Here is a 16,852-nt window from a genome sequence, read left to right on the forward strand (position 1 = left end):
AAAGAAATCAAAAAATGACACACAGATGCGTTCCCGGTCTTGATGGGTTAAACTAAACCCCTTATATGTTGTTGAGCAGGGTCCCACGTTGGCCAATATTTAGCCCGCTTGTTTTCTTCACTCTACAATTAAAGGGACATTTCGCCGATCTTGCATCAAACCCCTATTTTTATCTAGGACCCATAAACATGATCCTGGTGTGTTTTTTGTTGTTTTATCTGTATTTTTAGATTTGTATCCATATCCTCAGAGACTATGAGTCATTTGACTCATAGTCTCTTTATCTCACCTTATTTCCTGACTACAATGTAGACCATACCCCCACGCAGCCTCCCCTCCCCACAAGGAAGGGCAGTGCCCCAAAGCATTATGGTCATTGTAGTAATGCAGCAGTCCAGTCAAACCCCAGTTAAACACACAGACTTCTATATTTTTCTGGCCATAGGGTGCAAATTTCAAATTTCTACTACAAATATTATTAACATTGAGTTCTTCCAGGGGTGAAATGCTCCTTTAAATCTCTTGGACGAAAATAGCCGAGGTCGGAGGCCCCTGGGTATTAGCCCCAGGGGTCCATGTCTATAATCCCTGGGTGCAGAGGTTTGTGGTCGCTTAACCCATTTAGACCGGGGTAAGCGGCTGTGTCATTTTAGATATATAAGCTCATAGCGCGCGTCGTTTGGAAAGTTGTGCAAATCTTTGAATATATATATTTTTCAAAGCGAACATTTTAACTAAAATTTTTGCTTCTGGGGAATCTACAAATGTTTTCTAAATCCTAACAGTAAAAAAATAAACGTATGTTGCTATATATCAGTGGTTCTCAAACTTTTTTTCATGTCAAGGACCCCCAAAATTATATGTATTTCGATGGGACCCCCATCTCAAAATATTTTGTTCCCCCAGAAGCAAAGATTTGAGTTTAAAAAAAAAATCTCAACAAAATAAAAAAATATATATATTTAAAGATTTGCACACATTTGCTATTTTTGAATAGCCAAAGAAATCTAAAATGACACGGATGCGTTCCCGGTCTTAATGGGCTAAGCAACTAGCATAGCCTACTAGGGCTGGGTCCATACAGGTCCGTCAGGTATTGCAAGAGAGACAGTAGTCGGATTACAACCACGACTTCATTACATAACGCTGGCTCTGGCGGCAATTCTTCTATACCAGAGTTCTGCATTGCGATTGTAGCCGGTGGGTAACAGCCTGGTTGTTATCCAGTTAAACTGCATATACTCCAACCAGGGTAGGGCTGTCACGATTGCACATTTAAGTTGACAGTTAATTGTCACACAAATAACTGAAATATACAAAGAAATGACTGACATTTAATAATGTCGTACTTTTTAGCTGCTAGAAATGGCTGATCTACAAGCGTACAACACACCTCAAATAATGATGTAATAATTGTGACGGGCCTACCCCCAGGGGTCTGTGCTAGGCCCCCCTTCCGTTTTTTCCCTCTACACAACATCTCTTCACTGAAAACACACAAGGTGTTGTGTTGTGAGCTGGTAGATTGGCCATTTCTGTCGAATGTTTGCAACAATAGGGACACTATATGGTTAATGTGGTTAATAAGAGGTAGATCCATTAGAAACTCACCACAGCAGCGATAGAGGTAGGAAATAATGACTGCGTTATGTCTTCTTATTGAGGATTGTTTGAAATATCCTAGTCACTCCTCGCATTTTAGATCAGCTATTTTCACAGCAGTTAAATGTGGAACCGAGTCAAACTATATGTAATGCCTCCACTCCGACAACTCCAAGTGCTTGTCAGGGTTGGGGGGGGGGGGTCCCAGTTAAAATATGATTATTTTGGGGGGTCATGGCCTGAAAAGTTTGGGAACCCTTGTGCTAGTGGACCAGAACTCAAAAAAAGATTGAGAACCACTGTTTTTTTAACAAGAATAGTAATCAAATGTAATAAAAGTGAATCGTCCCCAGCCAGACCCATATCCAACAATTCCAGTGTGTGGCCGGGGGTCAGAACAAAAGGGAGGAAGACATCTTTTCCCATTAGTTAAAAGGACTAATATTGAGTGATGCATCTTCCAGGTGAACATCTACCGCCTGGTGACCAAGGGCTCGGTGGAGGAGGAGATCATAGAGCGAGCCAAGAAGAAGATGGTGCTGGACCACCTGGTCATCCAGAGGATGGACACCACCGGCAAGACCGTGCTGCACACCGGAGCCGCTCCATCGAGGTATCTATGGAGGACCGCATGGATTAAAGTTCTCATTCGCCTCGTTTGGGTTCCATAGAAGTCAGCATGTCCTCTATGGAAGCATGCTATGTACCGAAAAAAGGCTATCTATAAGCTTACAACACGTCACACTGTTTCACAAATCGCATATTAGGACTTTTGGGGATTTTATTTAGCTTTAATCCATAGGACCGATAAGTTTCTCCATCTCAAAATCATACTTCTGCCAATTATTTTCCTGTTTTCCTGTGGCAGGCAATGTTGCAGCGGCTTTTTGCCACAAAATAAAAATGGAATTGACCATAGGTCCTTAAGTTACAGGTCCTTAAATTGTCTTAACTAATCCTTAGAAGGGCACTACATATATATATCTTGAATTTGAATTCATGGGGATTTAGTGTCGACATAGTCACAATTTCCAAATGCTTCCACCATGCAGTCTGTGCAACGGAAGCTCTGACAATGTGAAGAAACGGATGTCCGCCTCATAAATTTTATCCTACTGTAAATCAAATTAGTCGAAGCGTATATAATTGCTGGTTAGCAGAAATGGAAATTCAAAACCATGTTGTAAAATATTCAAATATATATATATATATATACGTATGTATGTATGTATGTATGTATGTATGTATGTATATATATATATATATATATATATAACGTTTTATCTAGGCATGAGGTCAAGACATTGTATGTATTGTATATAGCTCGAGTATAAAGTTAACGTGTCACCACTATGTGTCTCATAACAGTGCAACGCCGTTCAACAAGGAGGAGTTGTCGGCCATTTTGAAGTTTGGCGCGGAGGAACTCTTCAAAGAGCCAGAGGGGGAGGAGCAGGAACCTCAGGTTTGGAGACAATCAAATATTGATAAATCTTGCATCATATTATTGAGGTGATTAGGTATTAGACGTCTATTATTGACTGTCTGTGACTTTTCTGTTCATTGAAAATATTCCCTTGAGCGTAAGCCTGATTAATATTTCATCGCACGCCAAAAATAGCCAACCTACAAGCTCACGACAGGTTGAATATTATTATTCAGTGACTAATAATGACTAGACATGCATTTTCAACTGAAAACAGTGTGTGTAAATATGAAGGACACACTGTAGTTTCAAGCCTGATTTACACTTTGTTGAACGATAAATAACCAATTTCATATATTTTTAAATAGGTTATTACATTTGTAGCATATAGTGAATGTATACTTGATGCTATTGATATTTCTAGATATTTTCTCTGGTAATAATCAATATTGGTAAAATGTCATTATTTGCACAGCCCTAACTGTAATACATTTACACATCCTAGGAAATGGACATTGATGAGATCCTGAAACGAGCAGAGACGCGAGAGAACGACCCGGGTCCTTCCACTGTGGGAGAGGAACTGCTGTCTCAGTTCAAGGTAAACACATCTGAGTAATTTAAAGTTGCTCTACCGAGTAGCGTTCTGTTGCCTGTCACCTGGAGAAAAAAAAAAAAACATAACTTTGCAAAGAGCTGTTTCTAAGCCGCATTGTTCCCATTGCTTGGCTGCATGCTTAACCCATTAAATGATTTTTAGATTTCTTTGGCTATTAAAAAATAGCAGACTACAAGCTCATAGCGCCTCACTTCATGCTGTGCTAGTATGAACTTGATCTGCTGTTTTTGAAAAATCGTGAACATTTCTGCAAATCTTTATATACTTTTAAAGCAAACATTTTTACTCATCTTTGCTTCTGGGGGTCCCTGGAACAAAAATATTTTATAAATGTTTGCTTTAAAGATATATATATATTCAAAGATTTGCACAAATGTTCAAGATTTTTCAAAAAAATAGCAGGTCTACAAGCTCATAGAGCGGCACCCGGATTGAATGGGTAAAAAAAAGACGGAATCAAAAGTCCCCCAGTGGGACTCAGGACGTTGGGCTCAGGGCTGATCTCTTGGTTGTGTGACGTGTCCCCTCCATGCAGGTGGCCAACTTCACCATGATGGAGGAGGAGGACCCTGAACACAACCACAGGGGCTGGGACGACATCATCCCCGAGGAGCAGAGGATGAGGATGGAGGAGGAGGAGCGACAGAAGGAGCTGGAGGACATCTACCTGCTGCCACGCATGAGGAACTGTGCCAAAAAGGTAATATATATATATATAGATCTGATATTGTCTCGTTGACAATGGGCTGCTCGTGTACTCGGTGCGGGTGCACAAGACGGGATTGTTCAAGCTTGATTTTGGCTCCCGATTTGGCTCAACGTTGATGAGACGCAGTTGTGTTAACCCCATTAACACATTGAGTGCTAATCGCGTCGATCTACGCAGCGCAGCGTGCCCGTCGTGTAAATCTACGCGAAGTGGTCTTTTTTTTCTTTCTTTTTTACTCGCAGGTTCACATTTCATTGTAGGCCTTGTTCGCCACGACACATTTCATTGTAGCACCACCGGAAACGGAATTATCCATATCCGTTCCCATCCGCCTCCACTCTAAAGCGGAAACTAAATCTCCATTTTCTCGGTTGTTGTTTTTCTCATCGCTGATCGCTGTTTAACATAAACCGCTGTAGCTTCAAGATGGCGGATCGCAGATCGAAACGGTCTTCGCTGGGCGTCTCACACAGATCCCCTGTGTGTTTACAAACAGTTGAACGCGCGATTTTAACGGATTTAGCGATGTCTGTGGCGACGTGAAAAAAACAACAATAAATCGCTGGCACTGGTGAGTACATTATGATATTAAACTCTGGCATGGAATGTGTTAAGACCGGGAAAAGCAACCACTTTAACCATTATTTTATACTTTGGCTATTAAAAAATAGCAGATATACAAGCTCATAGCGCGGTGCCGAGCTTGTAGATCTGCTATTTTTAATTAATTAATTAATTTAAAGTGAACATTTGTAACTCAAATCTTTGCTTCTGGGGGTCCCTGGAACTAGATATTTTGAGATGGGGGGTCCGCGGCCAAATACATTAAATTTTGGGGGGTCCTAGACATGGAAAAGTTGGAGCACCACTGATATAGCAACAAACTGTTAGGATTTAGAAAACCCTTTTAGATATGTATTTGGCCGTGCTCTGCGACGGAGGAACCACATGATTCCTTTCACTCATAGTATGGACAAACACATCTCTAAATGACACTTTTTACACGTAAATGAATGTAAACAAACGGGACTAAATCAGAATTATGGCTTGCATGTTGTAATTGCTAATGATCGGACCAATTTTTCTTTCGCAGATGAAATTTAACGGGAACGAGGGCAGGAGGAGCAGGAACAGGCGGTACTCGGGGTCCGAAAGTGACTCGACCTCGGACCGCAAGAGGCCCAAGAAGCGAGGAAGACCACGGACCATCCCACGAGAAAACATCAAGGGCTTCAGCGACGCTGAGATCCGAAGGTATTCATTCAGGTTCTGAGTCCCCACGACTGATATAAATCATTTGGAGTCTACAGAGGCCAGCAAGAACGATAATACCAAAACACATATACAGTTTAATAGTCTAATAGTTTAGGAAACTAGTGTGGTAGGGGGCTCCCTAATCATAGATTGGGAGTTGGCCTAACACAACTTTTTTTAAAACTTGTTATTTGCTTTTATCTATGGGTATTGCTTTTGAATTCATTCCCCAAGACAGACTTCTCTCTGTTTTTGCATTGCGTTTTTGTCTTTTTAAGGAGTAGTTCACTCAAAAAATTACCTATTTTATATCAATTACACACCCCATGAAGCAATGAATTCAGGGAGATTTTTTAGTTTTTGTCGCATTCCTGAGACAATAATTTGATGACCGGGTGTAGTCTTCTTTGAGTCTCCTACCGGATACATTAGCATCTTTCCGCCGGTAATCAAATTATTGGCTTAGGAATGCGACAAAAACAAAAAAATCTCCTTGAATTCAATGCTTCATGGAGTGTAATTGAAAGAAAATAGTTTTTTTGGGTGAACTATCTCTTTAATATTTGTCAATCTCTCAACAGATTTGTGAAAAGCTACAAGAAGTTCGGCGGGCCTCTCGAACGGTAAGTCCCGACGACCGAATGAGAACGATCTCACACATTCCGACTTGCCTAACACGTCGCTAAGGGTCTCCGTTTTTGTTTTCTTAGGTTGGACGCCATCGCGCGCGACGCAGAGCTGGTGGACAAGTCGGAGCACGACTTGAAGCGGCTGGCAGAAACGGTTCATAACGGCTGCTTGAGAACGCTGCGGGAAAACCCCTGCGGCGCTGAGAAGACGTCGGGTCAGTGAAAACACCTTTACGCTCTATAGCAGTGGTTCTCAACCAGTGGTCGGGGGACAACCAGTGTTCCTGGGGGGGAGGGGGGGGTCCCCAGCGAGATTATTTAACATGGCGTCACGATTATTTTAACCACTTAGCTTTGGCTATTCCAAAATAGCAGATATACAAGCTCATAGCGCGGCACCGGGTGCCGCGCTATGAGCTTGTAGATCTGCTATTTTTGAAAAATCTTGAAAATGTGTGCATATCTTTGAATATATATTTTTTTTAACTCAAATATTTGCTCCTGGGGGTCCCGGGCACAAAACATTTTCAGACGGGGGACCACGGCAAAATATATATCAATATATTTAGGGGCATGAAAAAGGTTGAAAATCACTGCTCTATTAGTCATGACATCGCCACAACCAAAATTGTATTTCCGGTTTAGCTGACGCTGATTGCGTCACATAGGAGCATTATTATTCATTAACCTTATTTCTGGAAGGACAGGACACTTATGATAGTGTTATTGACTATTAGACATTATATCCACAGGTTGACAAACTAGACATAGCTAATGTTCTGGAAACTTCATTTTATACTGTAGATATCCATTAGACATTTTACCCGGAAATACCGCTCTACACTTTTGTTTACAAACATTCTGATCCACTCGTCGTCAACGTCTGGTCTGGGGACCAGGAGTGGTCCAAATAGTTTCCATTTGTTACAGTTAAATAAGCACTGAGGACTTTACAGTGTAGATTGGGGTTCCAGTATAGTTTTCAGTGATTTGCCAACAATTTTATTTGAAGGACCCCCAGTTTGATATGCGTTAGGCCACAAACCCCCATCTGATACTAATTTTTTCTGTTTTTATCTCTGGGACAATGTACACTGTAAAATCCGGATTCTTTTTTTCTCTAGTAGCCAATTATTTTTTACCCCTTTTTTCTCCCCAATTTAGTCGTTGTGCCAATTGATTCCTCCCCACACACATTTAGTGTGTTGTCACTGCTGTCGTATCCTACTGACTCACCTGCCAGTGAGGAGCCCCCACCGGGAGGACGTAGAGCCTTCGTCCTACTCCTCCCGCCCCAACACTCCCCGCTGACAGGTGCCGCCCCCAGCCCGTAGGAATATGCGCAATGACCGATATCACCCTCCCCCGCCCGGCTTCCCTCCCCAGAACCAATTGTGTTCGTATAGACACTCGACGAAGCTTGGGTGCACCACGGTGGATTCGAACCCAACAACCTCCGTGGTGGTGGGCTGGGACTTTACCACTGCGCCACCCGAGCACTGAGAAACGGCATTCTAATCTACATTTAATTGGTAGCTGCCCAACTGAAACCATCTCATGGTGTGTTTTAGATGTGTGTTTTCTCCGATTTTTTAAACTCTTGTTTCCATATTTCTCTCCAGGGGGTCGACGAGGGAAGGTGAAAGGTCCCACGTTCAGGATTTCGGGGGTGCAGGTGAACGCCAAGCTGGTGATTTCCCACGAGGAGGAGCTGGCTCCACTCCATAAAGCCATCCCCTCGGACCCCGACGAGAGGAAGAGGTAACCACACCCGTCACACAATTAGTACATAATCACAATCACTTAATCACAATCACATAATCGTTTGAGTCATTTCCATCCATCTGTATGAAAACAGTTGTTCAATATATTTTCTTTTTTTAAAAAGCTTGTTAGTTATGACCTTGTAGCTCGGCTGTTTTTGAATGCATGCATTCTTTTTGACTGTTGGTTATGTTCATAAAACATACGTCTAACATTACACAACATATGTAAAATGTAGCGCTGTGCTGCGTGAGTGTGGTCTAAGTTATGCGGATGTCACGTGACAAGAAGAACGGATCTGAAAGCTAACAGCGCATTGCACCGTGATGCATTGTGAGCTTATAGATCTGCTGTTTTTGCTACTTTAGTGGGACAATGCAGTGTGATGAATCGGGACATTCATTTACAAAAAACACAACAGCAACGTTATGCAGTTTACCAAACTGCTCTCTGAAAGTTGTGGAAATGGGGTAAAATGTGGTGGCCAAATTATGGAATAGTTTTGAAAATTCACTGGTAAAAAAATGTAAGCCCCGTAATGGAACTAGAAGCTGGAGTGTTGATGTGGTGTCGCTGGTTCTTGCAGGTACATGATTCCCTGCCACTCGAAGGCGGCCCACTTTGACATCGACTGGGGAAAGGAGAACGACTCCAGCCTACTCATAGGAATCTATGAGTACGGCTACGGCAGCTGGGAGATGATCAAGATGGACCCCGACCTCAACCTCACACACAAGGTTCGATCAGCGCCACACTGTTTGTATAAGGATGCTGTCGGTTTTAAACCTTGTGTTACTTTACAGGAACTGTAAAAGAAGAACCTGTGTTCCAATGAATCCGATTTTAGTTGTTATTTAGTCACAAGCTCTTGTTAATACACACACACACACACACACACACACACACACACACACACACACACACACACACACACACTTAACCAATGTCAAGTGTGTATTCGGTATCCTGTATGACGTCTCTCTCCTAATTGGATAACATTGGTGTCCCGAACTGTAAATGTATTTTCTGTTTTACTAAAGAGCTGGAGAGACCCCTATGACTGAACAAACACTCCACAGCAATGATTACTACCAGAATAGTTATTTAACACAAGACTATCACTTATCCTACCTTTAACCCATTAAAACCGGGAAGTAATTTTAGATTTTTGCATTGGCTATTAAAAAATAGCAGATCAGATGGCTCAAGCTCTCGACGCGCTGTCAGCTTGTATATCTGATCTGCTATAAAAAAAATAACATTTTGAGCAATCTTGAAAGTGTGAGAACTGCTGATTATAGAAAGGCATTTTGTAGAATCGGCCTCGGGGGTCTTAATTGGGTTAATAATGTGTTGATGTCGTGTTTGCTACCTCAGCTCCTCCCGGACGATCCGGACAAGAAGCCTCAAGCCAAGCAGCTGCAGACCAGAGCAGACTACCTCATCAAGTTACTCAGCAGGGATCTGGCCAAGAAGGAAGCTCAGAGACAAGCAGGGACTGTAAGTACACCCTGCGGCGCTCGTTCACCTCAAACGTCACGGACTCAGCCAGTCGGCTCGAGTGTGGGGCTCAATCTGTCTCGGTGTCCTGGTCCATTCACTGGGACGAGGTATATGGTGTCTCTCGCTTTCACTCTCTCTGTCTCTTTCACTCGCTCTCTTTCTGTGTGTGTCTGTCTGTCTATCTGTTTGTGTGTGTGTGTTGTTGCTTCCCCCAAAAGTCTAAACATTGCAGCAGACACCATAGCAACGGGTCATAACATACATCGTCAGAAACAGCAAGTCATTGAGAGGAAGTTATGGTGTAGGCCGTTGGTCTTCTGATGCAATCTTGGCTGGCGGACCACGGGCCCGCTCATTGCATCATGACACATTGTGAGCTTATAGATCTGCCATTTTTGCTATTCGTCATACGAGAAAAAGGCCAAAAATGGTTACAATGGCGAAAACGCGTCTGTGTGCGCGCACGCACACCCCTGTGTAGGCACACAGGCGTCTGTGTGTGTCTATTTGGAAACTGAACTCAGAATTAGTGGCATTAATTGTCTATGTTCAGTTATCAATATGATAACATAATACTGAGCTGTATTTTTTAATTTTTTAATGTATTTATTTATTATCCCACGATTTTGTTACCCATTTTGGCTAAGTAATCCTGGGCGCTACACTCCCTCTGCCAGCCAAGGGAGAGCCTGAACGTGTGTGTGTGTCTTTCTTTCAGGTGAGTTCGCGGAAGCGGAAGCCGCGCAGCAAGAAGACCAAAATGGTGAAACCCACAAAGACGGACGAGGTGACGAAGAGTCCGTCGTCAGACACGCCCTCTGACAAGAGGTCGGAGGAAGAGGAGGATGTGGAGGAAGAAAAGGTACGTGAAGCATCCGGGGATCCAAGAGCGCTGCTAGCCGCTTGGACAAGTTGTGTACAACAATTTTAGGGCTATAACTATTAGTGATGGGACGTTCATGAACGATTCGTTCTAAATGATTCGGTCTTTGGTGTGAACGTGAACGAACTAGTTCACTTCCTGAAACTGTTAGGTTCAGGCTTTAGTTCATGCCCACTACTGAACGTTGAACGTGAACGAATCATTTGAACTGATCATTGCCGTGAACATGAACGAAATCATTCGAACACTGAACTTTACATTGTGCCCCATCACTAATAACTATCAATAATTTTCTTAGCAATTATGCAATTGACTACTTTTGTATTTATTTAATCGAATTATCAAATATTTTTGCAACAAATCGACTAAAAAAAATTAAATATATATTTTTTTATTAACTAAATTGATTAGTGTGATTAACCACCTCAGTTTTATGCTTTGTCGTATAATGGTGTCAAGCTAAAATAGTGATAGATGTGAATCTATAAGCTCACATTGCATTGTGTTGTGAGCTTTTAAATCTGCTAATTTTGCTTTTGCATTACATTTTTTCAAAATCAATTATTTAAAAACAAATCAATTTGTTTGATTACCTTTCCACTCATATTAACCTGTTAACACGGCCATCTTGCTCTTTCTCTTCCTACCCAGGAGGCGGCGCCACCGGTCAGGCTGCCGGCCAGGAGGGCGCGGGTGGAGAGGCCGGCCGAGGAAGAGGAGGAGCGCGACGAAGACTCGGCCGCCTCGCCGCCGCCGGACGACAGGGAGCCAAAGGAGAGAGAGGTGAAGAAGGAGAAGAAAGAGGAAGGACGGGAAACGAAAGAGAGGAAGGAAACGAAGGAGAGGAGAGACGCCAAGCCTCCCGAGCTGCCTGCCTTTAAACAAGAGGACGTTTTCGACAAGGTAGACACCACAACACTGCTAGGGTTGGGATCCTTTATCCTTGATAAACCGATTCCGGTTCCTCAATGTTGGATCCCGTTCTTCCGGATCCCAACCCTAAACATCAGGTCTGTGCACGATCATTTTGTCCCCTCCTGGATTCCTTGGATCATGTCGCAACTCTCCATATAAGGCCCTGCCTTTTCCGCCAAGCTAGTTTTTCCACCTATTAGCATTTTCTTCAAAACACACTTATTGGTACTACTCCTACTAGCTGTCCTACATATAAGCCAGTGGTTCTCAAACTTTTTCATGTCAAGGACCCCCAAATTGACACTTATTAGCCCGCAGACCCCCATTTGAAAAGATATGCCTCAGGGACTCCCTTAAGAGAAGATTTTTACGGCTCTAGCAGTGATTCTCAACCATTTTAATTTCAAGGACCCCCAGTTTGACATGCATATTAGGCTACGGACCCCCATTTAATTACATTTCTATCTCTGGGACCCCAATTTATATTGTAAAATCAATGTTAATATAACTGAGTGTACACATGGGGTTGCATTTGTACACTCAGAGTTCCAGACCCATAAGGGTCCATTTAGTTCCTAACTATCCATCATTTAGGTGGGTACCCCTGGAACTCCCCCAAGGACCCCTGGGGGTCCCGGGACCCCACTTTGAGAACCAATGCTATAAGCCAGTGGTTCTCAAAGTGGGGTCCAGGGACTCATAAGGGTTCCTTAAGGGGGCTCTAGATTGACCCTTACAAGTCTGTAACTCTTGACAGTGTAGCCTACAAAACGGGTCCATTTGGTTCCATTTATATGCTGTCAGAGTTAACACATTGGGTGCCAGAGGTTTATTAAAATATTATACTTTGAGTGCCAGGACTTTTTAAACATTTTGAACCTTTTTCAAGTAGTCACAAAATATTTTCAGTGATCACCGTCCTCACGGTGATCCCCTCATTACACACATACAGGTCTCGTACAATCGGGGGGAAAAAATTTAAAACATTCGGAAATCCATTCCATAGTTGCAGCCAGTTCAAAATAGTTAAATGAACATTGTAAAAAAAAAAAGTGCACAGGAGCCGAGATACAGGTTTTTGAAGTCATAAGTTAACCAGGAGGTGGATTGGAGTCTAAATCTTGTAGGAGTGATATTTCCTGTTGCTGTGAAGGAAAAAAAAAAAATAAATAAAAAAAAAAAAACGTATATATACGGTTTTGGCACTCAACGTTAGTATGCGCAAAACCGTATATATACGGTTTTGGCACCCAATGTGTTAAGGGTCCTTGAATATCCTCAACCTGTTCCATGATAACCTTGCGTCACCAGTCTTTCCACCTCGGAGGAATTTCCCCGTGGGATAATAAAGGTAGACAGACGCTAAATAGTCTCCGGAAGTACACTCACATTTATATTTAAAAAATAAGCTAAACTCTGCGCATCAAGGATTTTATTAGGTAGGCCCGCGGACGGACCTATTTTGGGGTGAAGTCTTTCCGGATATGCCCATCCGGCCGCCTGATGACGCGCCTGGTGACGTAGGGTTACTTCCGCTCCCGACCGGATCATAGACCCGAAAAGGTATGCTTCCCAGGCTAGTTCCATGACACTCTGTGTCCCGTGTGTTTCTCTGTCAGATGGAAGCCAAGTCTGAGACGCGAGACAAAGCCAAGAAGGCGTCGGACGGGCCGCCAGTCCTCGTCAGCGCCGTCGGTGAGAACTCTGCCGTTTCCGAAGAATCCGAGGAACTCGACCAGAAGACCTTCAGCGTGGTACGTATACCGAGCATGTGCAAAATCCTTTCACTGTGTTGAGAGTTTGAAATGGTTGGTTGAAAATGCCCAAGTTGATATATAATTCCCCATTCCCTCTTTAAATAGGTTTGTTGTTCAAAACCTGTTCATTTGTACAGTGTAGTAATGATCGAATCAAACCTAAACATGAAAAAGCCCAGACTGATGTGTGGTCCCTTAATGCAGTGGTCCTCAAACCTTTTCATGTCAAGGACCCCCACATTTATATGTATTTGGCCCTGGACCCCCATCTGAGAATGTTTTGTGCCAGGCACCCCCAGAAGGGAATATTTTTGAGTAGCCAAAGTATAAAATATGGATTGGTGGTTAAAATGATTGTGATGCTATATTAACTAATATTGCTGGGGACCCCCTGGAACTCTCCCAAGGACCCCTGGGTGTCCCCGGAGCCCACTTTGAGAACCAATACCTTAATGCAGGGATAAAAGAATGAGAGAATCCCTTTGCCATTTATTTGTTCTTAGCTCTTTTGTAAAGGGCCTCAGAAAAGTGTTTTTTTGAGGAACCAGTGCTTCCTGCCATGCTTTCTATGGTAAATACTCACTGGAGCGCTCCTCTTCCTAGCGGCCAAGCATCACGTCTCAGCGCTCTTGAAGTCCAGTGTTTTTGTCCTGCGCACTTCAAGCTCGCTCCCAAAAGTCACTTTCCTATGCAGAGGGTTGGAGAGACAGGCTAACGATCATTGAACACAGGTGTCTTGTCCCGTGCATGTGTTCAGAGGGACATGATATATAACACTCTTTGTGGACACAGCTAAAGATGTACCTATGCTAGGGATGTTAACGATTAATCTATAATCGATTAATTGCCGTTAAGAATTTACCTTTTCGCTTTTACTTTCTTTTTTGGCTAGTGAAAGTTACAGGTATGTTGTGTGTGATATCAAATATGAGTTTGCCTACATCAAGGCAATTATGTTTCTGCACTCATTTTTGGTTTTCGGACATGAATTCTCCTTTTGGTCCTAAAAGACGTCGCTTATCAATTAATTGATTAATCGATCGATAAGGTTATCAACTATCAATTAACTCTATAACTGCCAAAGACGTTTATAAACGTCTTTGAGAAATTAGCTGTTGCCTGCCAAAGACGTTTAAAAACGTCCTGAAAAAAAAAAAAAAAAAAAAAATCTAAAAAGATTCTCTAATTATTTAGTATTGACACCTTTTCGATATTCCAAACGAATAAGGAGATAAAAATTTCCAAAGATTTGCTGCTCCATCCACTTCAATGTTAAAATTGAAACGGACAAACAATTCACAATGTTTTTTGGTTTGAAACTACTGGTTTTGAGCTATTTTCAAACATCAAACAACACATGACAACAAGGTCAAATTGACCTCGTTGACATTTGTGAAACCACACCTGAATCTCATCTGTGATTAGAAAATTTCTGGGGATCAATCATACTGGAGAAAAATATTTTGTGGCTATGCGAAAAGGTACCAAAATCGTTCAAAACCCTGGCAGAGGCTACAGACTGTTCTGAAAAAACTCTGGCAGGGTAAGAGTTAATGAATTAATCGATAATTTGCATCCCTAACCGATACCATTTTTTCCCCTTTCCGATACCCATAACTCGTGTATCGGTCAATACCGAGTACCGATACCAGTGTGTAATTAAAAAAATATCAGTTCTCATGGTTCCTTGAGGGGGTTCCAAATGGACCCTTACAGGCGTGTAACTGTGAGAGTGTATAGATGGAAGCAAATGGACACTTATGGGTCCATTTGAAATTAAAAAGTTTGAGACCCACTGATCTAGGAATAAATACAAAAAAATCCATTAATTATTGTTAAATAATTGGCAACTTTTACCGATACTGGTATCGCTATCGGAACAACTCTAGACACAGCTCCTAACCGTGTCGTTCATTGTGTTTTCAGTGTAAGGAGCGCATGCGTCCGGTGAAAGCGGCCCTGAAACAGCTGGACAGGCCGGAGAAAGGCCTGTCGGAGCGAGAGCAGCTGGAACACACGCGGCAGTGTCTCATCAAGATAGGAGACCACATCACCGAGTGTCTGAAGGAATACACCAACCCCGAGCAGATCAAACAGTGGAGGAAGTACGTACCTCTCTTAAACATTCCTGACTTTTGACCCCATTCAATCCGGGAACGCGATCTGTCATTTTAGATTTGAACTATAACCGTTATTTTACTTTGGGCTATTCAAAAATAGCCGATATCGGCTATTTTTCGAAAATCTTGAACATTTGTGCAAATCTTTGAATACATATATATTTTTAACAACATTTTTAACTCAAATCTTTGCTTCTGGGGGTCCCTGGAACAACATATTTTCATGGGGTCGGTGGCCAAAAACATGATTCTTTCATTTTTTCTACTTTTTCAAGTCAAGGACCACCCAAAATGATATGTATTTGGCCGCGGACCCCCCCTATCTCAAAACATGATGTTCCAGGGACCAAAGATTTGAGTTACAAATGTTCGCTTAAAAAAATATTTTCAAAGATTTGCACAAATGTTTTTCCCGGTCTAAATGGGTTAATAAATATTGTTGCTTTCAAGTGGAAACCTTGTATCTCCATGTTTAGACATTTCGTTTTTCATAAATTAATACCTTACTAAGTCGTACAAGACTGGCGCGAAAAAGTAGCCAATCTACAAGCTCACAACGTGTCGCAATTTGACACATTATGAGCTTGTAGATCAGCTACTTTCTCTATTTGTCAAAGGTTTTTTAAAGTGTGTCCGTGGGTTTTATAAATATTGAACCAATGAAAAGTATGAACAAGAGCCTTGTGACTAAATAATAACTACATTGGATCCATTGGAACACGGGTTCTTTTTTTTCCTCCATTTCCTGGAAAGTAAGCTGTTGGACAAGGTTTCTATCCGACAGCGACAATATATTCAATATGTTTTTGTGGTTGTGTTTCATCTTTATCTCAGCCGTACTGAATTAAAGAATGTGGTTTACAAAATTGAATCGTTCCAAAAAGACAAATGGTCCCTGGAAGTACTGAATCGAATGACCCATAAACGGCCGATTTACTCAAGATTCCATTTCTCTGTCCACTCAACATGCAGCACTTTGTCTTTCACAGAAACCTTTGGATCTTCGTCTCGAAATTCACCGAGTTCGACGCCAGGAAGCTACACAAGCTGTACAAGCACGCAATCAAGAAACGGCAAGAGAACGCCCAGGTACGCAAGCCAAAAAAACACTACTAGAGAATTGATTAACTGTAATGAAATTCTGTCGCAGCATGGTTTACGGCAGTGGTTCCTAACCTTTTTTACCTTGGAACCCACTTCTTACATCTAACAAAAACCGAGACCCCCCACATGCACGCGTGCACACACACACACACTTGTGTTTTGCTTACGACAAATAGCAGATCCACAAGCTCACAGCGCTTCGTGAAGCGACGCGTTGTGAGCTTGTAGATCTGCTATTTTTGCTTGTCGATAGCCCCTAAGCCTGGACCCAAGGATGGGAAAGACTGGCTTACGGGCTCAGCTCTTCTAAAAATGTCTTTTGTGTTCCTGTAGGCAGCGGACCAGAATGCAAGCTCCATGAACACCCAGGGCTGCAAACATGCAGGTACGACCCGTGCATGACTGTTGTTGACAAACCCTCTTAAAGGTTCTATGACATTCATTTTCACTTTTTTGGGGGGTTTTATGACCTCAATTACACCCAAAGAATCTGAACTTTGTTCAGATTTCAGACAGCAACGGTTTTGTTTACGTATTGCGAGTCATATCGTCATTGCAATATTCAAC

The 16,852-nt window shown here is 42.3% G+C and overlaps 1 protein-coding gene across 1 annotated transcript in view; it reads left to right on the top strand.

Annotated features, from left to right (window-relative positions):
- The window catches only part of chd1 (chromodomain helicase DNA binding protein 1), a 43,607-nt gene that overhangs the window by 23,305 nt on the left and 3,450 nt on the right, over window positions 1-16,852 (top strand). The window contains exons 19-34 of the mRNA XM_080419712.1: window positions 2,067-2,215; window positions 2,971-3,067; window positions 3,534-3,629; window positions 4,183-4,347; window positions 5,450-5,610; window positions 6,192-6,233; window positions 6,321-6,454; window positions 7,862-8,000; window positions 8,590-8,740; window positions 9,381-9,503; window positions 10,225-10,368; window positions 11,041-11,292; window positions 12,924-13,058; window positions 14,988-15,166; window positions 16,171-16,270; window positions 16,619-16,670. Of these exons, the coding sequence (XP_080275838.1) occupies window positions 2,067-2,215; window positions 2,971-3,067; window positions 3,534-3,629; window positions 4,183-4,347; window positions 5,450-5,610; window positions 6,192-6,233; window positions 6,321-6,454; window positions 7,862-8,000; window positions 8,590-8,740; window positions 9,381-9,503; window positions 10,225-10,368; window positions 11,041-11,292; window positions 12,924-13,058; window positions 14,988-15,166; window positions 16,171-16,270; window positions 16,619-16,670 (2,119 nt within the window). The remainder of the gene's footprint in view (window positions 1-2,066; window positions 2,216-2,970; window positions 3,068-3,533; window positions 3,630-4,182; window positions 4,348-5,449; window positions 5,611-6,191; window positions 6,234-6,320; window positions 6,455-7,861; window positions 8,001-8,589; window positions 8,741-9,380; window positions 9,504-10,224; window positions 10,369-11,040; window positions 11,293-12,923; window positions 13,059-14,987; window positions 15,167-16,170; window positions 16,271-16,618; window positions 16,671-16,852) is intronic.

The sequence above is a fragment of the Gymnoscopelus braueri genome (genome assembly GCF_963280865.1).
Source record: "Gymnoscopelus braueri genome assembly, chromosome: 22".
Lineage (NCBI taxonomy): Eukaryota > Metazoa > Chordata > Actinopteri > Myctophiformes > Myctophidae > Gymnoscopelus > Gymnoscopelus braueri.